This window comes from Nestor notabilis, unplaced genomic scaffold (assembly GCF_000696875.1).
Source record: "Nestor notabilis isolate BGI_N333 unplaced genomic scaffold, ASM69687v1 scaffold30953, whole genome shotgun sequence".
Taxonomy (NCBI): Eukaryota; Metazoa; Chordata; class Aves; order Psittaciformes; family Psittacidae; genus Nestor; species Nestor notabilis.
This window is the reverse complement of record NW_009923866.1, coordinates 2338-20215: the sequence shown is the minus strand read 5'-3', so window position 1 is coordinate 20215 and position 17878 is coordinate 2338. Positions and strand designations below refer to the sequence as shown.

At 42.9% G+C, this 17878-nt stretch overlaps 2 protein-coding genes across 2 annotated transcripts; one reads left to right on the top strand and one right to left on the bottom strand.

Moving 5' to 3' along the window:
* Positions 1–383: 383 nt before the first annotated feature.
* Positions 384–4093, top strand: FKBP3 (FK506 binding protein 3, 25kDa; the record flags this gene model as incomplete). The annotated part of the gene is made up of 4 exons (XM_010012364.1): positions 384–519; positions 1511–1578; positions 3460–3557; positions 4039–4093. Coding segments are annotated over 4 exons (357 nt in total), but the record flags the coding sequence as incomplete, so codon positions are not given.
* A 1138-nt stretch (positions 4094–5231) lies between these two features.
* On the bottom strand, positions 5232–17466 carry PRPF39 (pre-mRNA processing factor 39). Its single transcript, XM_010012363.1, has 13 exons — positions 17134–17466; positions 16734–16859; positions 15975–16093; positions 15033–15200; positions 14140–14305; positions 13387–13494; positions 11099–11263; positions 10655–10781; positions 10294–10562; positions 9488–9672; positions 8043–8117; positions 7319–7439; positions 5232–5479 (listed from the first exon to the last, which is right to left on the bottom strand). Exons 1-13 carry the CDS (start codon positions 17464–17466, stop codon positions 5429–5431), a joined length of 2013 nt encoding a protein of 670 aa, XP_010010665.1. The 3' UTR covers positions 5232–5428.
* Positions 17467–17878: the final 412 nt, after the last annotated feature.

The window sequence follows — 17878 nt, the reverse complement described above, 5'->3', positions numbered from 1 at the left end:
CGGTGCGGCACCCCTGCCTTGTTGTGTTGCTCAGGGGGTCGCGTGCGGCGGTCAAATCGTGCAGGTCTTCAAAAACCTGGTTACAGCGAGAAGTCTGGTGTTTGTACCATACATTAGCCGTGTAAACCTTCTGTGGCTTGAATTAGCCATGGGCCCTTCTCCTAGATGTGCACTTCTCCCAGAGCTTCAGTCTTTACTGAAAACTGCGCCAATGCTGCTATATTTTTCCCCAAATATTACAGCCCCACAACAGTACATGAACATGCTATTTGCTAACATTGCATGTGTTCATTTGGTGCATCAACTAAGTGGTGGTTCAGTCTTGAGTGTGGTTGCTCTGAGCCTAGTTAATGCAGTAGTCATAACTGTTTTTATAAACCTAGGGGCCGCCAAAGTATACAAAATCGATTTTAAAGAAGGGTGATAAAACCAACTTTCCGAAGAAAGGAGACACTGTTCACTGCTGGTATACAGGAAAGCTACAGGATGGAACAGTCTTCGATACCAATATTCAAACAAGTAAGGTCATATACATATATATATATATACGCACACACTGTGGCTTTTGTGGCAAATGCATGCAGAAGAAATTAGCTGTTAAGCAACCTTGGGCAGGTGTTTGTTTCTGGAAGGCAGAAAGGTGGGTGGTGGGAGTCCTGATGAGCTGCTTTTACCATCATCCTGTTGAGCTGAGTGGGGGTGTCCCTGCAGCCACTCCTGATTTTCCATGAGGCAATGCAGGGCAGTATTTTGGGACTGAGTGGTGTCAAGTGACACTGCTGCATCTCGCCAAACCTCACGCTTGGCATTCTCCAGGCCACAGATAATGTGAAATGCACATATATAATCAGAGGAAAGATAGTTTCTGCTTGGGGAACTTCCCTTACCTATGAAACTTGTGCACCAGCAGTGTAGTTACCTTCTCTAAACAGCCACATCATGGTGTACTCTTGAAATAAACCCTTAAACATGGAGGCACCATAACAAGAGTGATTTGAAATAGTACGGTGATTTGAAGTAATCTGTGGAGAAGTCTGCTGGTATTTTTGTAACAGTTTGTAGATCAGAGGATTAAGGGGTATGAAATGCTGCAGTACTAGAAGTGCTTTTCCAGCAGTGATATCCAACACTGAGTGGAACAGCAGGGCTGTCACTGGAACACTGAGTCATCGCACATGTTGTATGATGGTGTATGTTCCCTATAGAGTTATTTTTGCTTCATTAGTGTGTTTATGACTTGTATCATCAATTTCAGTAATCACAAATGAGTCTGCGGTTCGCTGGATCAGTATCCAAAAAATGCTCAACAACTTTAGCTCTTGGTGCAATGTCAATATTTAATAATGTTTCTAGTGCACAGCAGTAAATTTTCCCCTAAAAATCTGATAGGGGGCTAAAAATAGTATTATGAGATATTTGTATAAAGCATGATCGTAACAGTGATTTTAGACAGAAGTATAGTGTGTGCTGGTGTGATGTTAAAGCAAATGGATGTAAAACTGTCTTTCAGGTTCAAAGAAGAAAAAAGCAGCTAAACCTTTAAGTTTCAAAGTTGGCGTAGGAAAAGTAATCAGAGGTGTAAGTAAAACATTAATGACTCCCTCAGAATCCCAAAAGTTTTCATTCTGCAGATTTATGACCAGGCTGCATGTTTTGAGCTGCTGTCCTTGATTCTGGTGGAGATAAAAGGCAAGTTGAAAGCATTGATGTCCACAGGATGTAATATTTATTGTTTATGGGTGCTTTTATCCATCAGCAGTGTCACTCCTCTCACAGAGTGATGTGTGGGGAGCAGTGTAACAACTGCATGTTCTCAGGACAAGCATAGTCTCTTGCACATGCCTGCAGTGCTTTGCACAACAGAAAAGGTTACAGGTTCCTGGGGCTCCATTGATCATTGTATGCATTCAGAGTCATAGAATCACAGAATGGTTTGGGTTGAGAGAGACCTTAAAGACCATCTAGTTCCAACCCCACATCATGGGCAGGGACACCTTCCACTAGACCAGGTTGCGCCAAGCCCCTGTGTCCAACCTGGCCTTGAACACTGCCAGGGATGGGGCAGCCACAGCTTCTGTGGGCAACCTGTGCGAGTGCCTCACCACCCTCACAGGAAAGAACAACTTACTAATGTCTAATCTAAATCTCCCCTCTGTCAGTTAAAGCCATTCCTTTTTGTCCTATCCCTAAAAGCCCTTGTAAAAAGCTCCTCTCCAGCTTTCTTGTCAGCCTCTTTAGGCATTGGAAGCTGCTCCAAGGTCTCCCCAGAGCTTTTTCCAGGCTGAACAACCCCAGCTCTCTCAGCCTGTCTCATTCTGTGTGCTTTAGTCTGTAAGAACGTTGTTTCCTCTCAGCGTATTTGCCTCGGGGCCTTTTCACACGTGGTTCAGTTCATCCCTTACCTCTGAACTGGATACTGAAACTCCAAACTCTAGTTGCTGTCGTGCACTGAAATGAGTTGTAGTTTTGATGCTGTAACTCCTCTGCCATGGCCAGCATGAAGTAAGTGCCAAAGCAGTGCAGGTGAAAGCTGTGTGAGGAGGGGTATCTAGGTACACCAAAAGCACTCGATAGAAGAATTGAGTGTTCTGCTAATGGTTCTGCACACACATCTGTTAGCTTACAACTTGAAGCCACAGACACACTGATGTGAACTTAGTGTGTCCAGGAGGTTCTGGCTTATGTGCAAAGCAAATGAGGTGCTCAACTCTGGCAGCAGCTGCTGCTGTGTGGGGAAATCAGCGTCTGCACAGGGTAAGGACGCAGAAAGGATCTTATACTTACCTGACTTTACAAAATAAAAGCAAACCCAGCGTAGTCTTCCATGCTGCTGCTGGGAAGGGAAGAGGCCTTTATGGGTGGCAGGAGTGTCCTGGGAGGAGAAAACATCCCTGGGCTTGTGGCCAGCACTGCAGCAGCAGTTGCCTGGGTTTTTCTTCAGTCCTTTGGCATAGTGCTTCTGTGCCTGTGTGGGTGCCAGGTACCTTCTTTCAGCTGCTGTCAGACATGGGCAGCAACTGTTTGTTGTGAAATGCTGATACGGTGCCACTTGGAATACTGGCTTTGGGCAGCATGAGTGGGTCACAGAGAGGGACAAGCATGGAAAAGAAACCAGTCTTTATGCATCAGCCTTAAATAAACACTGATCTATTGATGGAGCAGAATGGCAGGGAGATGTGGGGCACAGAGAGACAAGCCCCATGGTACTGTGTGCATGGTGGTCTGCTGGGAAATGCATTCTGAAACTGGGAATACTTCTTTAGCAACAAGCATGTTACTTCCTTGGGTCACAAGCATCATTACAACATAAAGGCATGAATAAATGGAATGTGCAACTGCCCAACTGCACACACTGGGGCAGGCTAGCGGGGTTGTGAGAACAGTGTAGTGAGCTGTGAGCAAATTGGAAGAGCATATGGAATGTGGTTGGTCTGAGCTTGTTCTGTTTTTGTTTTTCAGTGGGATGAAGCTCTGTTAACAATGAGTAAAGGAGAGAAGGCTCAGCTGGAAATTGAACCTGAGTGGGCATATGGCAAGAAAGGCCAGCCTGATGCCAAGTATCCTTCCACAGCTGATTACCCATTGAGTAACTTGGGAATGCTTGGTGGAGCAAAGCACTTTACAGAGAGAGATAGGAGGGGCAGCATGCACTTGTTACTTGTAGCAGGCTTAGACTGTTAACAGCATAAAGAAACTCTGTGTGCTTAACAGCTGGGGGAGGAACAGGCCTGTAAGGAGCCCTCCAGGGGAGAAGGTGCTGCTCACTAGTGCTTGCACCCCAGCAATGGAGACAACACTCGGGCAGCTCAGGTAAGATGCCGCTGCTCCTCTTCTGAGGAACAGCAGTAAGGAGCAGCACAGCCTCATGAACTGGGACTGCGCATCCCACAACAGCTCACATCAGACAGCAGCTGTGATTCCACAAGGATTCCACAATGTTAGAACTTAGGAACTGGTGGCAAGTCATTCATCAGTGAGTGATGCCTACAGAGGGGGCGGGGTGTGAGGTTTTTAAGCTTCCTTAATGTGTGCAAACAGGATTCCACCAAATGCAAAACTTTTCTTTGAAGTGGAATTGGTGGATATCGAATGAAATGAAGCATTTCCTTTGCTGCTGGGAATCTGTTTACGATCAAGAAAGCTTCTGGCAGTGCTCTTGCAACTCCTGGAAACAGTTACAGCTGTGGCCTTGTACTTGAAATCATGTTGGTTGTCCCTGCCCCCAATGCTGTACAGTAACATACCACTAAAGAAAACATAGTTTGTACATGCACGTGCCTTCACTTTTTTGTGTGTATGTTCACCTTACAGCTTCCTTCTCTTACTTGGGAGGGGGGAATTGCACAGACCTCTAGCAACCTGTTACAGGACAAGCAGCCCCACCTCTTAAGGGCTACATGTGGTTTTATTACCCATCCTGGGGCTGAGCAGTCTTTTACAGAGGAGCATGTGCTTCAGCATCCTGCTCCAGCCTTCGGCCATATGCTTCCCCCTCAGCTTTATCTTCTGTGTAGCTGCTGGCACCTGGCCACCAATTTTAGTTAACGTAAATAAGAGGGAAATGTTTACATTTATATCCCAGGCATTCAAACAGCAGAGGGGTAGAACTGAGACTCCAGTGTTCTTACTCCTGGCTTGAATAAGGCAATCCAAGAAAGCTCAGAGGACTTACTGAATTCCTTGATTTTATTACAAAAATGGGAATGATCACTTTGATCAAAATGAAAAAAAGTTTGCTCACACTGTGTACATGAAAAACTCTAAATACAAAAATCATCCCAAACACAGTTTGTGCTTTTTAAAAAAGAATGCAACATCATTTTGCACTGCATTTTAATTATTGACCCCCACATGGAATAGAAAATACGTACCGCAGCTTGCAAAGGCTGCCAGTGTCATCGGAGTTTCAATCTTAACACCACAAAGAAAGCAGTCTGGGTTGGCTCATGGGCACAGAGAAGATGTCGTGATTGCTAGAAGCAGGTCGTGACGTGGCTGGAGAGCAGAGCAGGAGAGGAGCGCTGCGCGCCTGAGCTGCTGCATCCTGGGGCAGCTGGGGTGGCACAATGGCTTTGGGGGAAACCCAACCAAAGCAAAACCCCTACAGCTTTACTGGTTAAATCCACAATATCGTCCTGAGACTTAAAAAATTCTTCAGATACCTCCATAAATTAGTGCAGGGAATTAAAAAACCAAAACAAACTCATTTATGGTAAACTAGAGTTGTACAGAGATACCATTTATCCGCTACCAGCACACAGATCTTGCTTCACACATACCCTGGGAACACCAGCTCATTTCACATGCAGAAGACCAAAAAGCAGGTATTGCAACAGTTCTTTCACATCCCTAATTTAGAAAAATATAATTTCTTTGTATTCTGTCTTTGTTGAAACTGCAGCACAGTGACCTCCACTCACTCTTCGGATCAAGTCGCATGATAGTACTGTCCGTAATTCCATGCGTTCTGGTAATTGTACTGGGAAAAAAAAAAGAACAGGGTAGTGTAAGTCAGAGTGCCCATGCTCCATGGGGAATGCCCTGTGAGCAGCCAGCTGCCATTCCAGAAAGGAACGTATTGCAGGGGCCAGCGCAGTCACCATGTCACAGCCACCATAGCCAGGTCTCTGCACTGAGGTCCTGCACGCAGCTGGTGCCTCAGGCTGCCGTGGAAGGCAGAAGGAACACCCAGGGGTGCTCTCTGCAGCACAAGGCCCATCAACTCCAAGCACTCTGACCTGCTGCAAAGCATCTTTGCGAAACAAGTGGCTGCAGTCACAAGGCCAGGGCCAGACTTGTACCAAGGGCCAGCACGGAGGCTGTACTGCTGCCCCTCATGGTTTTAGTCACTTAAGAAAGACACAAGTGATAAGTCTTTCCAGTAAAGGAGAAGTCAGGGGCTCCCTCTTGTTCCTCAGATATCCTCCTTGGTACCTGCTCTGCAGCTCCCTGTCACTTCCCTTTCAACATAACCTCAAAAAAGGGAGGGAAAACGAGGGAGCAGGTGGTGAGGGAAGCAGGAACAGCCCGTGTTCTAGCTCCACATCCCCCATGACAGCACGCCCCCCAGGGTGGGAGCAGCTGAAATGCCCCAACATCACTCCCCCATGCTGAACCCTGCTGTCTGCAGCCAGCAGAGACTGTCACCAAGACAGTTCCCATGGCTACACTGCCACGAGCCGGGCCCAGGCACGCAGCCTTCTGGGGGCAGCATGACACACGCCTGCCTCTCTGCTATTCTCAAGTAGACTGTAAAATGCACAGCAGGCAGATGATGACGGAGTTACTGTCTCAACCACATGACACAGACCACCAGCACTGTCCGCCTGCCATTCCAACCACGGAGTTTGAAAACTTGGGGCATTTTTCCCGGCACAGTGCTGGGCAGGGTCTCCCCATGCTGAGGGGGTGAGTCACCTTTCACTGACTGACCTCGGAAAGAACACTTGACCTTGACACAGGCAATTCTAAACCACACTTACACAACGGCTGGGTCATGTCCCACCTGCAAATGCTGTTCTCACCGGCTTGGCAGGCTCCTTACAGCCTGAACAACAGTTCTCATTAAAATGCTTCAGGAAAAGCTTCAGCTGGACCCTCAGCGACTCATAACTCAGAAGAATTAAGCATTCCAAGCCTGCGTTGCTCTCATCCCAGCTGAAAGGGCATCAGCAGCACCCACCTTTACCTTGCACAGAAAGGCGAAGCTCTACAGCCTGCTTGTTGGACAAAACCAGACTATCAGTCTAGAAGGAAGCAGAGCACATGCTGGAGGTTGCTGTTGCCACAAGAGGAGGAAGCCAAGGTGTGGTATATTGGTAGGGAATTACCAATGTTCTCTTTAAGACCCTCCAGGGGACAAAATGAAATGTCATGCAAGAGCAGACCCATGGGCCAAGCTGTTGAATGGACTGATTCTGCATGGATGCTGTACTAGTGCATTGGAACCCATACTGAGATGTTACAGGAACTACTAGCTGGAGAAGGTAGCTACCAAAACACACAGTAAACTGCAATCCCAAAGTGAGTCTCCTGGGCAAAGCATTTCAGCACACAACCTGCCTATTGCCCTTGGCCAGCAACGTCACCAACAGCTGTAACACACCCCTTCACATGTAGAGCTGGCACCAAACTGCTCCTCCTGCTAGACCAGGAGACTGCTATACCTGTGTAACAGGCTAAAGGGGAATCAACAAAAACAGGAGCTAAATTTCTACTCCAAGCTTTTGATGCTGGGCCACAGAGTCACCAGGAAAAGCACAGTATGTGTGCATGCAGAACGTGCACACTCAGTGCAGCACCCAAAGCATGCACCCACCTGGTACCAGGCATTGTAGTTATATGCTGCCTGATTGACTTGCATGTCTCCATCCATCATCTGTGCTGATGCCAGTGCTGGGTCATCTGTGAGCATTTTCTTTTCATCTGGCTCCTCTGACCTGTGAAGTTAATACACACTTGTAAATGGCACCTTAGATTAAATGCTGAGCTTCTGGGTGAGAAATGTTGTAATACACAAAGTTCAGTCGTATTTTCAGATGTGGTGCCCTGTCCAAACAGGGTAGCAGAATTTGATTTAGAGAGTGAGACAGTAGTATATTGTGCTTCAGAACAATGGTCTGGGTTTTTAATTGTCCCGGTGCGCCAACTGAGACAGCAGAAGCGTGTTTCTGCTTAAAGATTGAGTTATTTTTTACCAGTACTGTTTAGCTTTCCTGAGAAAGAATTCAGAAAATTACTTTCCAATAAATCCATTTTCAAATATTGAAGCCAACAGTATAGCCCTATTTAGTGTATTTTAAGTGATTAAAAAAAATTAGTGGTTTTGTTCTTGCAAGCAGTAGCTTTAAAGCTGAAAAAATGTGTGTATATATATCATAGACTAAAGGAAAATATAGTCGCCAAGTTTGTTCTCTGAACAATTTTTCAAGCATTTCCAGGGTGCTCTGTACCAGGTACAGCTCAGTGTAGTCCATGTTCCAGCCACCCTGCACTACATCAGCTATCGAGCCAGCTTATACCTCAGGTGAGCAACTGCCTACCCGTTCTCTGCTCTCCTTTTCAAAGAATCCTGCTCCTTGAGAAGGGCCTGATGTTCATCATAGGCATCCAGAAGCCTGATAAGGCAAAAAGAAACAGAGCTTTGCTCACCATTTTCATGTCAACATTTAAACCATTTTAACACTGTCTACTGGGAACTGTAAAAATGCAGAACAATTCCAAACCAAACTGAACCATAACCAGTTCTTTATCAGTGATCCACCACGGAGATGGGAAAGCCAAAAAACTTAATTTGACTCCCTAGTGCACAGTGAAGAATTTTCTGTTAGCTCAGAAATCCCCAACTAGCTCGGCTTTTATCACACTTCATGTGGTTTTTATAAAGTTGCCCTTTATAATGAAGTTTTCTTAAACTTATTTGTGATGCAGCTGTTTCTTCCAGCACCTGCATTCCCTCAGCTGCGTGGTGATGCCATCCACAGCAGCACTGAGATTTAAAAATTGACATTTCTTTAAATACTGGAAATGAGAGCACTGCACAAAATTATTACAATTCCAAAGCAGCACCTATAGCCTTTCCCCAAACAACATGAGAAGAACACTTGTATTCTGTGCAGCACAAAAGAGTACTAAGCCAAAATTCCCACTAATAGCAAAACATCCTTTCACAAAATGGGAACTATAATTTCATCTGCTGCATAATAGTTTATAAAAGCTGCTGCTTCTGTTAATATTGGTCTTGGTGGAAACAGTTTCTTGTGTTTATTCTGTGCTCTAGTATTATTTGGGAACCGAAAACTTCATTTTGTTTAATCTATCCAGGATCCCAGATTGGCAGCGCTTGGCTGCCATGCCAGTTAGAATGGTCAGAGTCAGCAGGGATTAAGGACAGCTGTTGTAAAAGCATGCAAAGCAGAAAAACTGACTCGTGATTAGTCCTTCTGAGTTATTCAGCAGCAACATGTAAATAAAAACAAGAGCTTGTTTTGCAATAGAGATTTAAGAGGAAAAATGTGTATCTAGTATTTAATTTAAAATTTGCAGTTCTAGTACCTGATCCCCCACATAAGCACACAGCAGTAGTAATACTTTTGAACACAGAACAACCACATCAATGGGGTTTTGGAAACCTCAAGCAGCAGCTCAAAGGGTGTAAAGCATCAAATCACACCCTTGTCACAAAACATGTTCCCTTGGAAGAGCATCCTCCTCTAAGATTTAGCAAAACCACAGTAAGAAGTTACAGGCAGTATGATTTGCTCTATGATGCATTAGGTATTTCAGGGAAAAAAAAAAGGATAATTTTCTGAAAAGACATTCCAATTTAAAAACAGGAATATAGTTTTGAAAAGCAGCTATCCCTCAAGAAAGAGCTGACAGCACACAGAACAGCCTAATGGATGCCACTGAACCAACCGATCCCTACCCCTTCCACAAGTGCTCTCTGGGTGACCCTAATTTGGCTGTTGCACAGATCACATCTTACTTGTTTACATCAGAACCAAAATCTTCAAGGAATTCCACTTTTCGCTGAGAAAACGTAATCCTCATTTTTATAGACAAGGCGCCATTGACAGCTTTATCAAAGCAGCTCAGGATGTTTTCTTCGTTCTGCTTGAGATCACCACTGTACTCCATTTCAAGCAAGTTGAGGTACAGCTTTGTATTTTCCTGTGCAAAAAATGTATTACAAGTTGCAGAGCTGTCACACTTGGTATTTGACACTGTGTCTACATCTACCAGATGCAGAGCAGAATGTTTAAACCACAAATACACACTAGAATAGTCAACAACAACTTTTCTTTTTACATTGGTCATCTTTGACCTGGTTTGTTTTGCAAACAGAAGTGACACTTCAAAGGCATGTTTCATAAACAGTGTGACACTACGAAGACACGTCGCACTTTCCTAAGAGTAAGCTAATAGTATTCAGAGTGCCAAATGTTTCTGTGGTTACACAAAACAGTTTGCAAATCCTGCCTACACAATCTACTCAGTTCACCTTAAGATGTGAACATGCCTATAAATATTTGAGATTGTGAAAAGGAAAACCAAAGGTATGAAGCACATTATGCTTCTGATTAAGAAAACCTGCAAACTTCCAGGTCTGCAAGCTGCAAGTACGGCAACATCAGGTTAGAGGGACTGTTGTCTCCATGTAGTAAGGGAACACCACATACAGGTACAAACTCCTGTCATCATTGTTGCCATATCTTTAAAAAAAAGGTTCAGAAAGAGAGAAAAATACCAGGATTTTTTTTTTTTTTAAGACAGCAAAGAGGGAACACATACTTTGTCAATTTCTATGGCTTCTGACAGCACTTTTCTTGCCTTTGGAAGATTTTTCTGTACTTTGAAGAGGTGTCGAGCTAATTTGATGGCATAAAATGACGATTCACTAACTGATTTGGCATTTCTAACAGCTTCTTCAAGCAGGTGTTCAGCATCTTCCATGTTTCCATGTCTGCGTTCTAAGCTCACTCTTCGCAAGCGAATCATTGCTAGCCCTAGAATACACTCTTCAAAGGTTTTCAAGATTCTTCTTGCTTCATCGATGTTGCCTAAAACACCGGTGAAGATGCTTTAAGATATAAGACATCCACAGCCTCTTAAAAACAAAATCCCTCCCAGGAAAAACGACCACTGCTCTTACCCTGCTGTTCCTCAAAGGCAGCCCACAGCATGTGAACCATTGGTTTCTTAGGAAGATGTATTGTACAAGCCCTGCTGTAGACATGCCTCACGCCTTCAATACTATGATTCTCCATGTATTTGGCATACTATAGTTGAAAACAGAGCAGAGATTGGAAAATTTAAAGCTTATAACTGTCTTTAGAAACATGACAGAACGATAAAATTCTTTTGTTTAAACCCATTCAGCACCTTTATGGAACCACTAGACTAGTTTCTGTAAGGAAGGACGTAGAGAGGCAACGAAGTTGGCATATGCAGCAGTCAAATCTGGTTGCAAGCAGACCATCTCCTAATGCAACAGATATAGTTATATATGAACAACATTCCACAAGAGTACAAAAGGTTAGTCACTAGATCAATGTATGCCATTGGCAGGAGATGGGCGGTAAACCCCTTCCCTTACCTTAATCCAGAAGTCCTCATAGAGGGCACATGAAATAACACATCTTTCAAAGAGGACCACAACTCTCTCATGAGTGCCATTTTCTATCTCAAATTCTAAGTACTCTTTCCAGTTTTTCAGCTGAATTTTCTCCAGAGGTTTTACGTGAAAGTAAGGCCTCTTTATCTGCAAGAGTCACAGCATGGCAACTTGTGACTAATACGCACGTCACCAAGTTGTGTTAAAAATAAACAAACAGCCACACACCATTTAAACAAACAGGACCTCACTCTGATACATCATTATCTATTCACACAAGTCAGCTAAGGTTACCCGAGTACTGACCAAGATATTTTGCCAACAGTTACACCCTATGCTTGTAGCTTGGCTTTTCTAGAAAGCTTTTTGAGTGCTAGTGTGTATGGAAATGAGGAAAAACTCACCACAGTTCATCCCTTGCAAACCTGTGGTGACAACAACGGGTATTACCCACAAACACACAGCTGAAGTACTTACTGTTGTACTAGCGCATAGGCTACAAATTAAATGCAAAATTTGGTTGAGAATCATGACAAAGAGAAGACAGAGCACTGAACTGAACTTCACATTATGTACATGAAGCTGGTTATTCCAAGATGATGTTTATTCTGATGCCCAGAAGAGGAGCTGGGTGGGACAGAGTTAAGCACAGCAAATCTAAACACTGCTTTGAAGTAATCACAGCAAAGCACCTTTCCAGAGATCTTGTGCTTTTTCTCTTCTTCATCTTTAATTTTACCTGATTATTTCTGTCCTGTACTGTGATATCTCCAATACAAATACATGCGAATGGATAAAGAACTTAAAAGAATCAATTCTTCCAGGCCACCTGAAATTTGAAGCCAATAATCCCCACCACACTCCTCACTGAGCTCTCAAAGAGAACCCAATACTCTTTTTCCACTTTGGCAGATTCACAGGCACACTGTTCCCACTAAAGTAACAGTAAAACTGGTCTAAGCAGTCTCCATCACTTATATGATATCCTGTTGCTTATAGACCTCATTTGTGTCCATTATAAAGACTTCTTTATCTTTCAAACTCCTCACAGATCCAGCACACTGGTATCTACAGAGCAAATACACTCTCTTGATACACAAAGTATTGATTCTGGCCAGCAGAGAGGACACCCTCTTCATGGCACATTTTCTGCAACATGTCCATGGTTTTATCATTCTTCCACGTCAATCATCTGTAGGTACGGTTTGCCTTAGCCAAGAACACCTATACTCACGTAACCATTTTCCACAATACATCCACATACTCGCCTACTCTAGGGACACACACTCTGTTGCCTTCCGAGACAGGTACTGGTACAACAGCAACCCTGTGACATGCAGGGCCTTAATAGCCCTTCAGGTTGCTGTGAGACAGGAAGGGCAAACCACCACCACCCCAGGCACACTTTGTCCTCTTCTACAGCACTACTACAGACCACATACCATGCTCTCAATTTACATCAGACACTGTTAAGATCTGGCTGGACAGGGTGCTGGGACACCTTATCTAGCTCATGCTTTGCCTAGAAAGGCTGGACCTGATGATCACTGAGGTCCCTCCCATGACACCTGTGGCATTACAAGGCATCCGTACAATGCACTCTTTAAAATGAAAGAGAATTTAAAACAAGAATCATGTTATGCAACAAGGTATTTGCCAGGAAGAAAAAAAATAAGAAAGACTGAGAATTAAAAACTAAGGTTGATTTTGAAAAGTAACCAAACTTAATACTATACAGAAAAATTTCTGTATTTGCAGAGATCAAATATTTAGCTTAATTAATTACTGTTAATATGTTACACACAGGAGCTGCACGTTATGATGGCCAATTCTGGAAAACAAAACCTAATTGATTTCAGGTTTAAGACCACAATGTTAAAATATAAAACCACGCAAACTTCATTCTCCTTTTAGGACAGGCTTACCTTTTCAATGAGAATCATCTTCATGCCCTTAATCTGCACTACCCCAGATGCATAAGGCAGCACTCACTCAACACAGCTTTTCATCCATGTATAAAGGCCACTTACTAAACATCACACCATCTTGCCTCTCTCCAAATACCAGTTAAAGATTTTTAAGCCATCAGGTGACCAAGCTGACCTCACAAGTTGCCTTTTCACAAGAAAAATAGCAGAGAAGTGAAACTTGATCTTTGTTCAAAGCCCATACAGTTTAAATCATGTGATCTGTTACTCAAAATTCCTAGCTCGCAGACCTCTGTTGAGAGCTCTTGTGCACGCTGCCTTACATAGGAAAAACAAACTTACCGCTTCTTCAAACGTCCACCTCTTACTGACTTCATGTTCATTGTGGTTAAACATTTCTTGATGAATCTCAATGATCCTGTGCCTCATGTTTTCTATCTCAGTGATCAGCTAAAACATAATTTTTAAAAAGGTAACTCAGGTAGACACCATATCACCTTTGTAAATGCATTTCATGATGACATTAATATGCAGAAATTAAAAGTATCACAGATGCGTTAAACTCTACCCTGAAGAGCCAGAGGACAAGATGGGACGTTGCCCCCAGTGTAGCCCTGCTGAACAGGGTTTCTATCTGAAGTCTTGCTCCAATGCTAAAGATGATTGAGATCAGAGATTAACTTAAATCCCAGTCAAACTTGGTGTCAGTATGCGTATCTTTTCAGTCAGCAGTTCCTTTAAATAGCGAAGTTTTCACATGCCCAGGAAGGCTCTGACCTGCACAGAGCGTTGCTGACGAGGAGCTTTCTTAGACCACAGTTTCTAACCTCTTAATCTGGAACAATTAATTCCTTCCTGAAGGTTTGCATATCACTTCTTCCATTTTTAAACTCCATTTCTTTAATGCCTATGAAAACACTGGAAAGGTGCATCCTGTAGACAGTAGCAGCTATCACACAGGCCAAAGAGCAGTGATAAGCAGAAGAACTATGGGAACACCTCAGCTACAGATACGCTAAATTCTCTGCAAATAAACTTGTCTTTCAGGCACAGAGTAAGGCAAGAAACACCAATGAACATCCCCTGCACCCGTACCTTGGCAGGGTCAGTTATATCTTCAGCGCCAGAGGGCAGGTCATCATCAGGCTGCGCATCCTCCCCGCTATGGCCGTTCACAGATGCTAATTCTCTGCGCAGCTGAACAAACTGTTCAGTAGTCAGAAAGTCTCGAGGCAAGTTGTTCTGTATGTGTTCTTTAAACCTAAGAACAGTTAGAAACAAGTCAAGTTTCATGTTGCAACACTCTGCCTAACCAGAGCAAAGTAAGTCATCCCAGTAGGATTCTGCATTACTTTATCAATCTAGAGGCACACCAAGAACGCAACTTTTGACAACACATACGCACAAAATATGACTTCTACCACCTATCAGACTTCAAAATTCAAAGAGAAATGGAAGGATGATGAACTGCAGTGGCAAAGACAAACCACCTGCCATGTAAAATTGATGGCTAAGGACAAGACCAGTTTTAGGGGGAGATACTTTATTTGCAAACCCAGAAGATCTGTAGCAATTATGGGAAAGACTAGTGCATAATATAACTAAGGTTTCTCATTTCCTCTCAACCGCTCCATTAATAATGCAGAATTCCCCTCTCTAAAACTTAACCAAGTATTTCTCTCTTGTCAATTAGTTTCAGTGAGCACTGCATAAGGAATCAAGTTCAAAACCGTTCATTCTGATTTTTCAAACACATCCTCTGCTTTCCTCACAATTCCAAAGCCTTCCTTTATTCCACAGCAGAATTTGTGAACTTACCTAAAACCTAATTCCTACAATGTGTATGAATACTTCGAATCGCTTAAATAAGTGCATAAAATTAAGTAACTATTTCAAGTTTTAGTTCTCAATGAACATTTCCACATTTACAGAAGTAGATTAGTGTTACTTAAAAAATGCACAGCATTAAATCTTTGTTTTCTCTTTACCTCTGGAAGTGATGACTGTAGAGCTGCGTTGGAATTCCAAGGATACGGTCATAGATAGATGTAACTTCCCTTAGGTTTCCCTGTTCATTTTCCCAATTTATATACATTTCCCACAGTCTGTCAGAGCGGAAATCTGTTCCAGCAGCTAAGACTGCATGTTCGTAGGCGCTGAAAAACAAAGTAATTTTACAGTTGTTTCTGGATGCAGTGACAGAAGAAGGAAGCAAAGTTCTGGCTCTTATTTAAAATCATGAGCATCCTCTTTTACTTGCAACCACAGTTATGTTCATTATTTAAATTCTTCAAAGTACTTTCTAGACATCTGTAGCAAGATCTCTAGAAAGCTCACACTCACTGTTTTTGCCTCCAGCATTATTACCACAACAGAACAAATAAAGGCAACATGAAAAGCCGCTTACAGGAATGCAAGACATTAGGGAAATACATAACCTTTACCACTTTTGTCTTGTAAAGACTCGAAAGACCTTACTTGAGCAGTTTAACACACAAAAGTCATACATCAATCATGTAGCTAGAAGCTTCAGAGAAAGCTCAAATAAGGTTTGGGATCAAACTTTAGTCCAACATCTTACTCTAAACGAGGATCACTGTCAGCAACAGGTGAGGTCACACATTTTAGCCATACCTTGAAAACCTCCAAGAAATTGAAATCCAACAATTCTATGGGGAACCTGTTCCAGTTCCTCATCGAATGCTGCACAAAGCATTTCCTAACGTCTAGTCTGAAACTCTCAAGTTACAACTTCTGACCCTGTTACCACATTGTATTGTCCACCCCTTCTTAGGGAATTTGGCTCCATCATCTCCAAGAAGTCCTTATAGTAACCGCAGTAACTAGCTTTCCCCTCATCTTAATCTGATTACTCTGCCACATAATGTACATATGGGCTTCCTGTATCATTTAAGCTGCATTCAACTTACCCTCGAATCGTACTGTTTGTTTCAGGATCAGACGGGTCCAAGGTCTCCTTTAAGAAGTTTATATAATGTATCCAAAGATCAACACTAAGAGGAATTGCCTGAAGCCCTCTGCGATAAACCTATGAAGAGAACATGAACTGTACTTCAAATACGTAATGGTGTCCTAATAGAGAGGCAACACTGTGTTATCCGGTGAACCTTAGAAATACTAATTACTGGAATTTTGTTTAAATAATCTACCATTACCATTTGGGTGGAGGTTGGATAGAACATGGCAATGTTCTGATCTCCACGTGCAGAGTCTTGATCTTCAAAGCGCAGCGGTCCCTGCATTCTGACCAGGTTGTGTGGGCAGGCTTTGGGGTACAGACCATAGGGCACAGACCCATTAGAGCATCATTGACAGCGTCTGACCAAAAATGCAATAAGATGCAGCAATTGTGACCAGCAAACCAACTATATTGTTTTGAAAATGAATAATAAATGTAAGCGACAGAAAAGCCCTGCCCTACTTGTTAAGCTGCAGTGTAATACAGAGGCTTGCACTGCAAAGCTTGACAAACTGTAGAGGTTTAACGCACCTGCCAACAAAGAGAGAAAACATTAGCTACAAATGCCACAGATGTGACAAGTGCAAACAAAATCCCTACAAACCTGGCCACAGATGGCAGGTACTGGCAGCCAAATGACTTGCGGTAGGTTAGTCATTGTTTGGCTAACAGGACCAATGGCAATAGCTGCACCCAGCTACCTACATACCTCATCAGACTGCTTAACGTTGTCGTGTCGCTTCTCAAGGTCTGCATACTTTTTCCAATATCCATAGCAATATGGATAATGTGTGAAAAACCTGTCAAATGCTTTCCTGGCAGCTGGTAAGTGGTTCTGCAAGAAATACACAATAAAAGCAATAAATCCTTTCCTTGAAAAACCCTTCATGTTATTTTAAAAACAATCATTGCTTTAACATTTTCTTAAAACTGCCAGTTTTTATTCTGTGATCTCTGCTGACAATACTGGCAAGAGCAACTGTCTTCAAACAGTACCCGTGAAAGCCCGATGTACAGTTCTAGATTGGTCACTGGAATATCCATGACTTGCTTGGGTTTTCTTTGTTTATTTCTGGAAGGCTAAGGAGAATGGGTGGGTGTGTACTAACCTCCTGCTCTACGTACTGTAGTAGATATACCCATCCTGTGAAATCCTGGGGATTGTCCTCTACTACTTTCCAGAACTTGTCAAAATCTGGAGGGAAGCCAGCCTCAATATCTGTTGTCTGTAAACCTTCAATATTGGGAATTTCACTCTCCTGCATGTTCTCTTCATTCAAGTCAGGGGAACTATCAGGTGATTGTTCCATCTCAGTGACACTCATAATTTCTGTACTGAAGTCCATCTGCTGTTCTTCTGTCGTTGTTTCAGCACCATTGTCTGTGCTCTCATTGCTTACAGTCGGTTTCTCCTCCTCTGTATTTTCTGTGTTGTTCTCCATAGCTGACATGACTGCTGTTTTGCAGTACAAGATCCTGTAGAAACAAAAGGGTTCAATATTCCTGCAGCAAAGATTCAAGCAGAACTTGGGCATGCATTATCAGCTAAGAGTTTCCCAAGTGCTTCAGGCATCCATGTATTTCACCACAAACCCCCACCAATTAGATCTACTTCACACGAGCCTTATTCACAATTAAGATGTTAAATGCAATCCTGCATTTTAGCATCTGCACATACAAGTCATTGTGGGTTTTCTAAAAACCTGTCACAAATAGCAATGGAGGTAAAAAAGTGAACCAACCCAGCTTTCCTGTATGAGTTGAGCAGAAGTTTATTCCATATAAAGAATTATGTTCAAATTTATTCAATTATCCTACTTAATACAAATCACTAATTTCTTTGCAAAATAAATA

Coding starts and splice junctions, on each gene's coding strand:
- PRPF39 (XM_010012363.1), bottom strand. CDS start 17,466: ATGGAGAACAACACAGAAAATACAGAGGAGGAGAAACCGACTGTAAGC. Junction 16,860..17,133: donor TACAGTACGTAGAGCAGGAG/GTTAGTACACAC, acceptor TATTTCTTGCAG/AACCACTTACCAGCTGCCAG. Junction 7,440..8,042: donor AAAAGGAGAGCAGAGAACGG/GTAGGCAGTTGC, acceptor TTAACTTCACAG/GTCAGAGGAGCCAGATGAAA.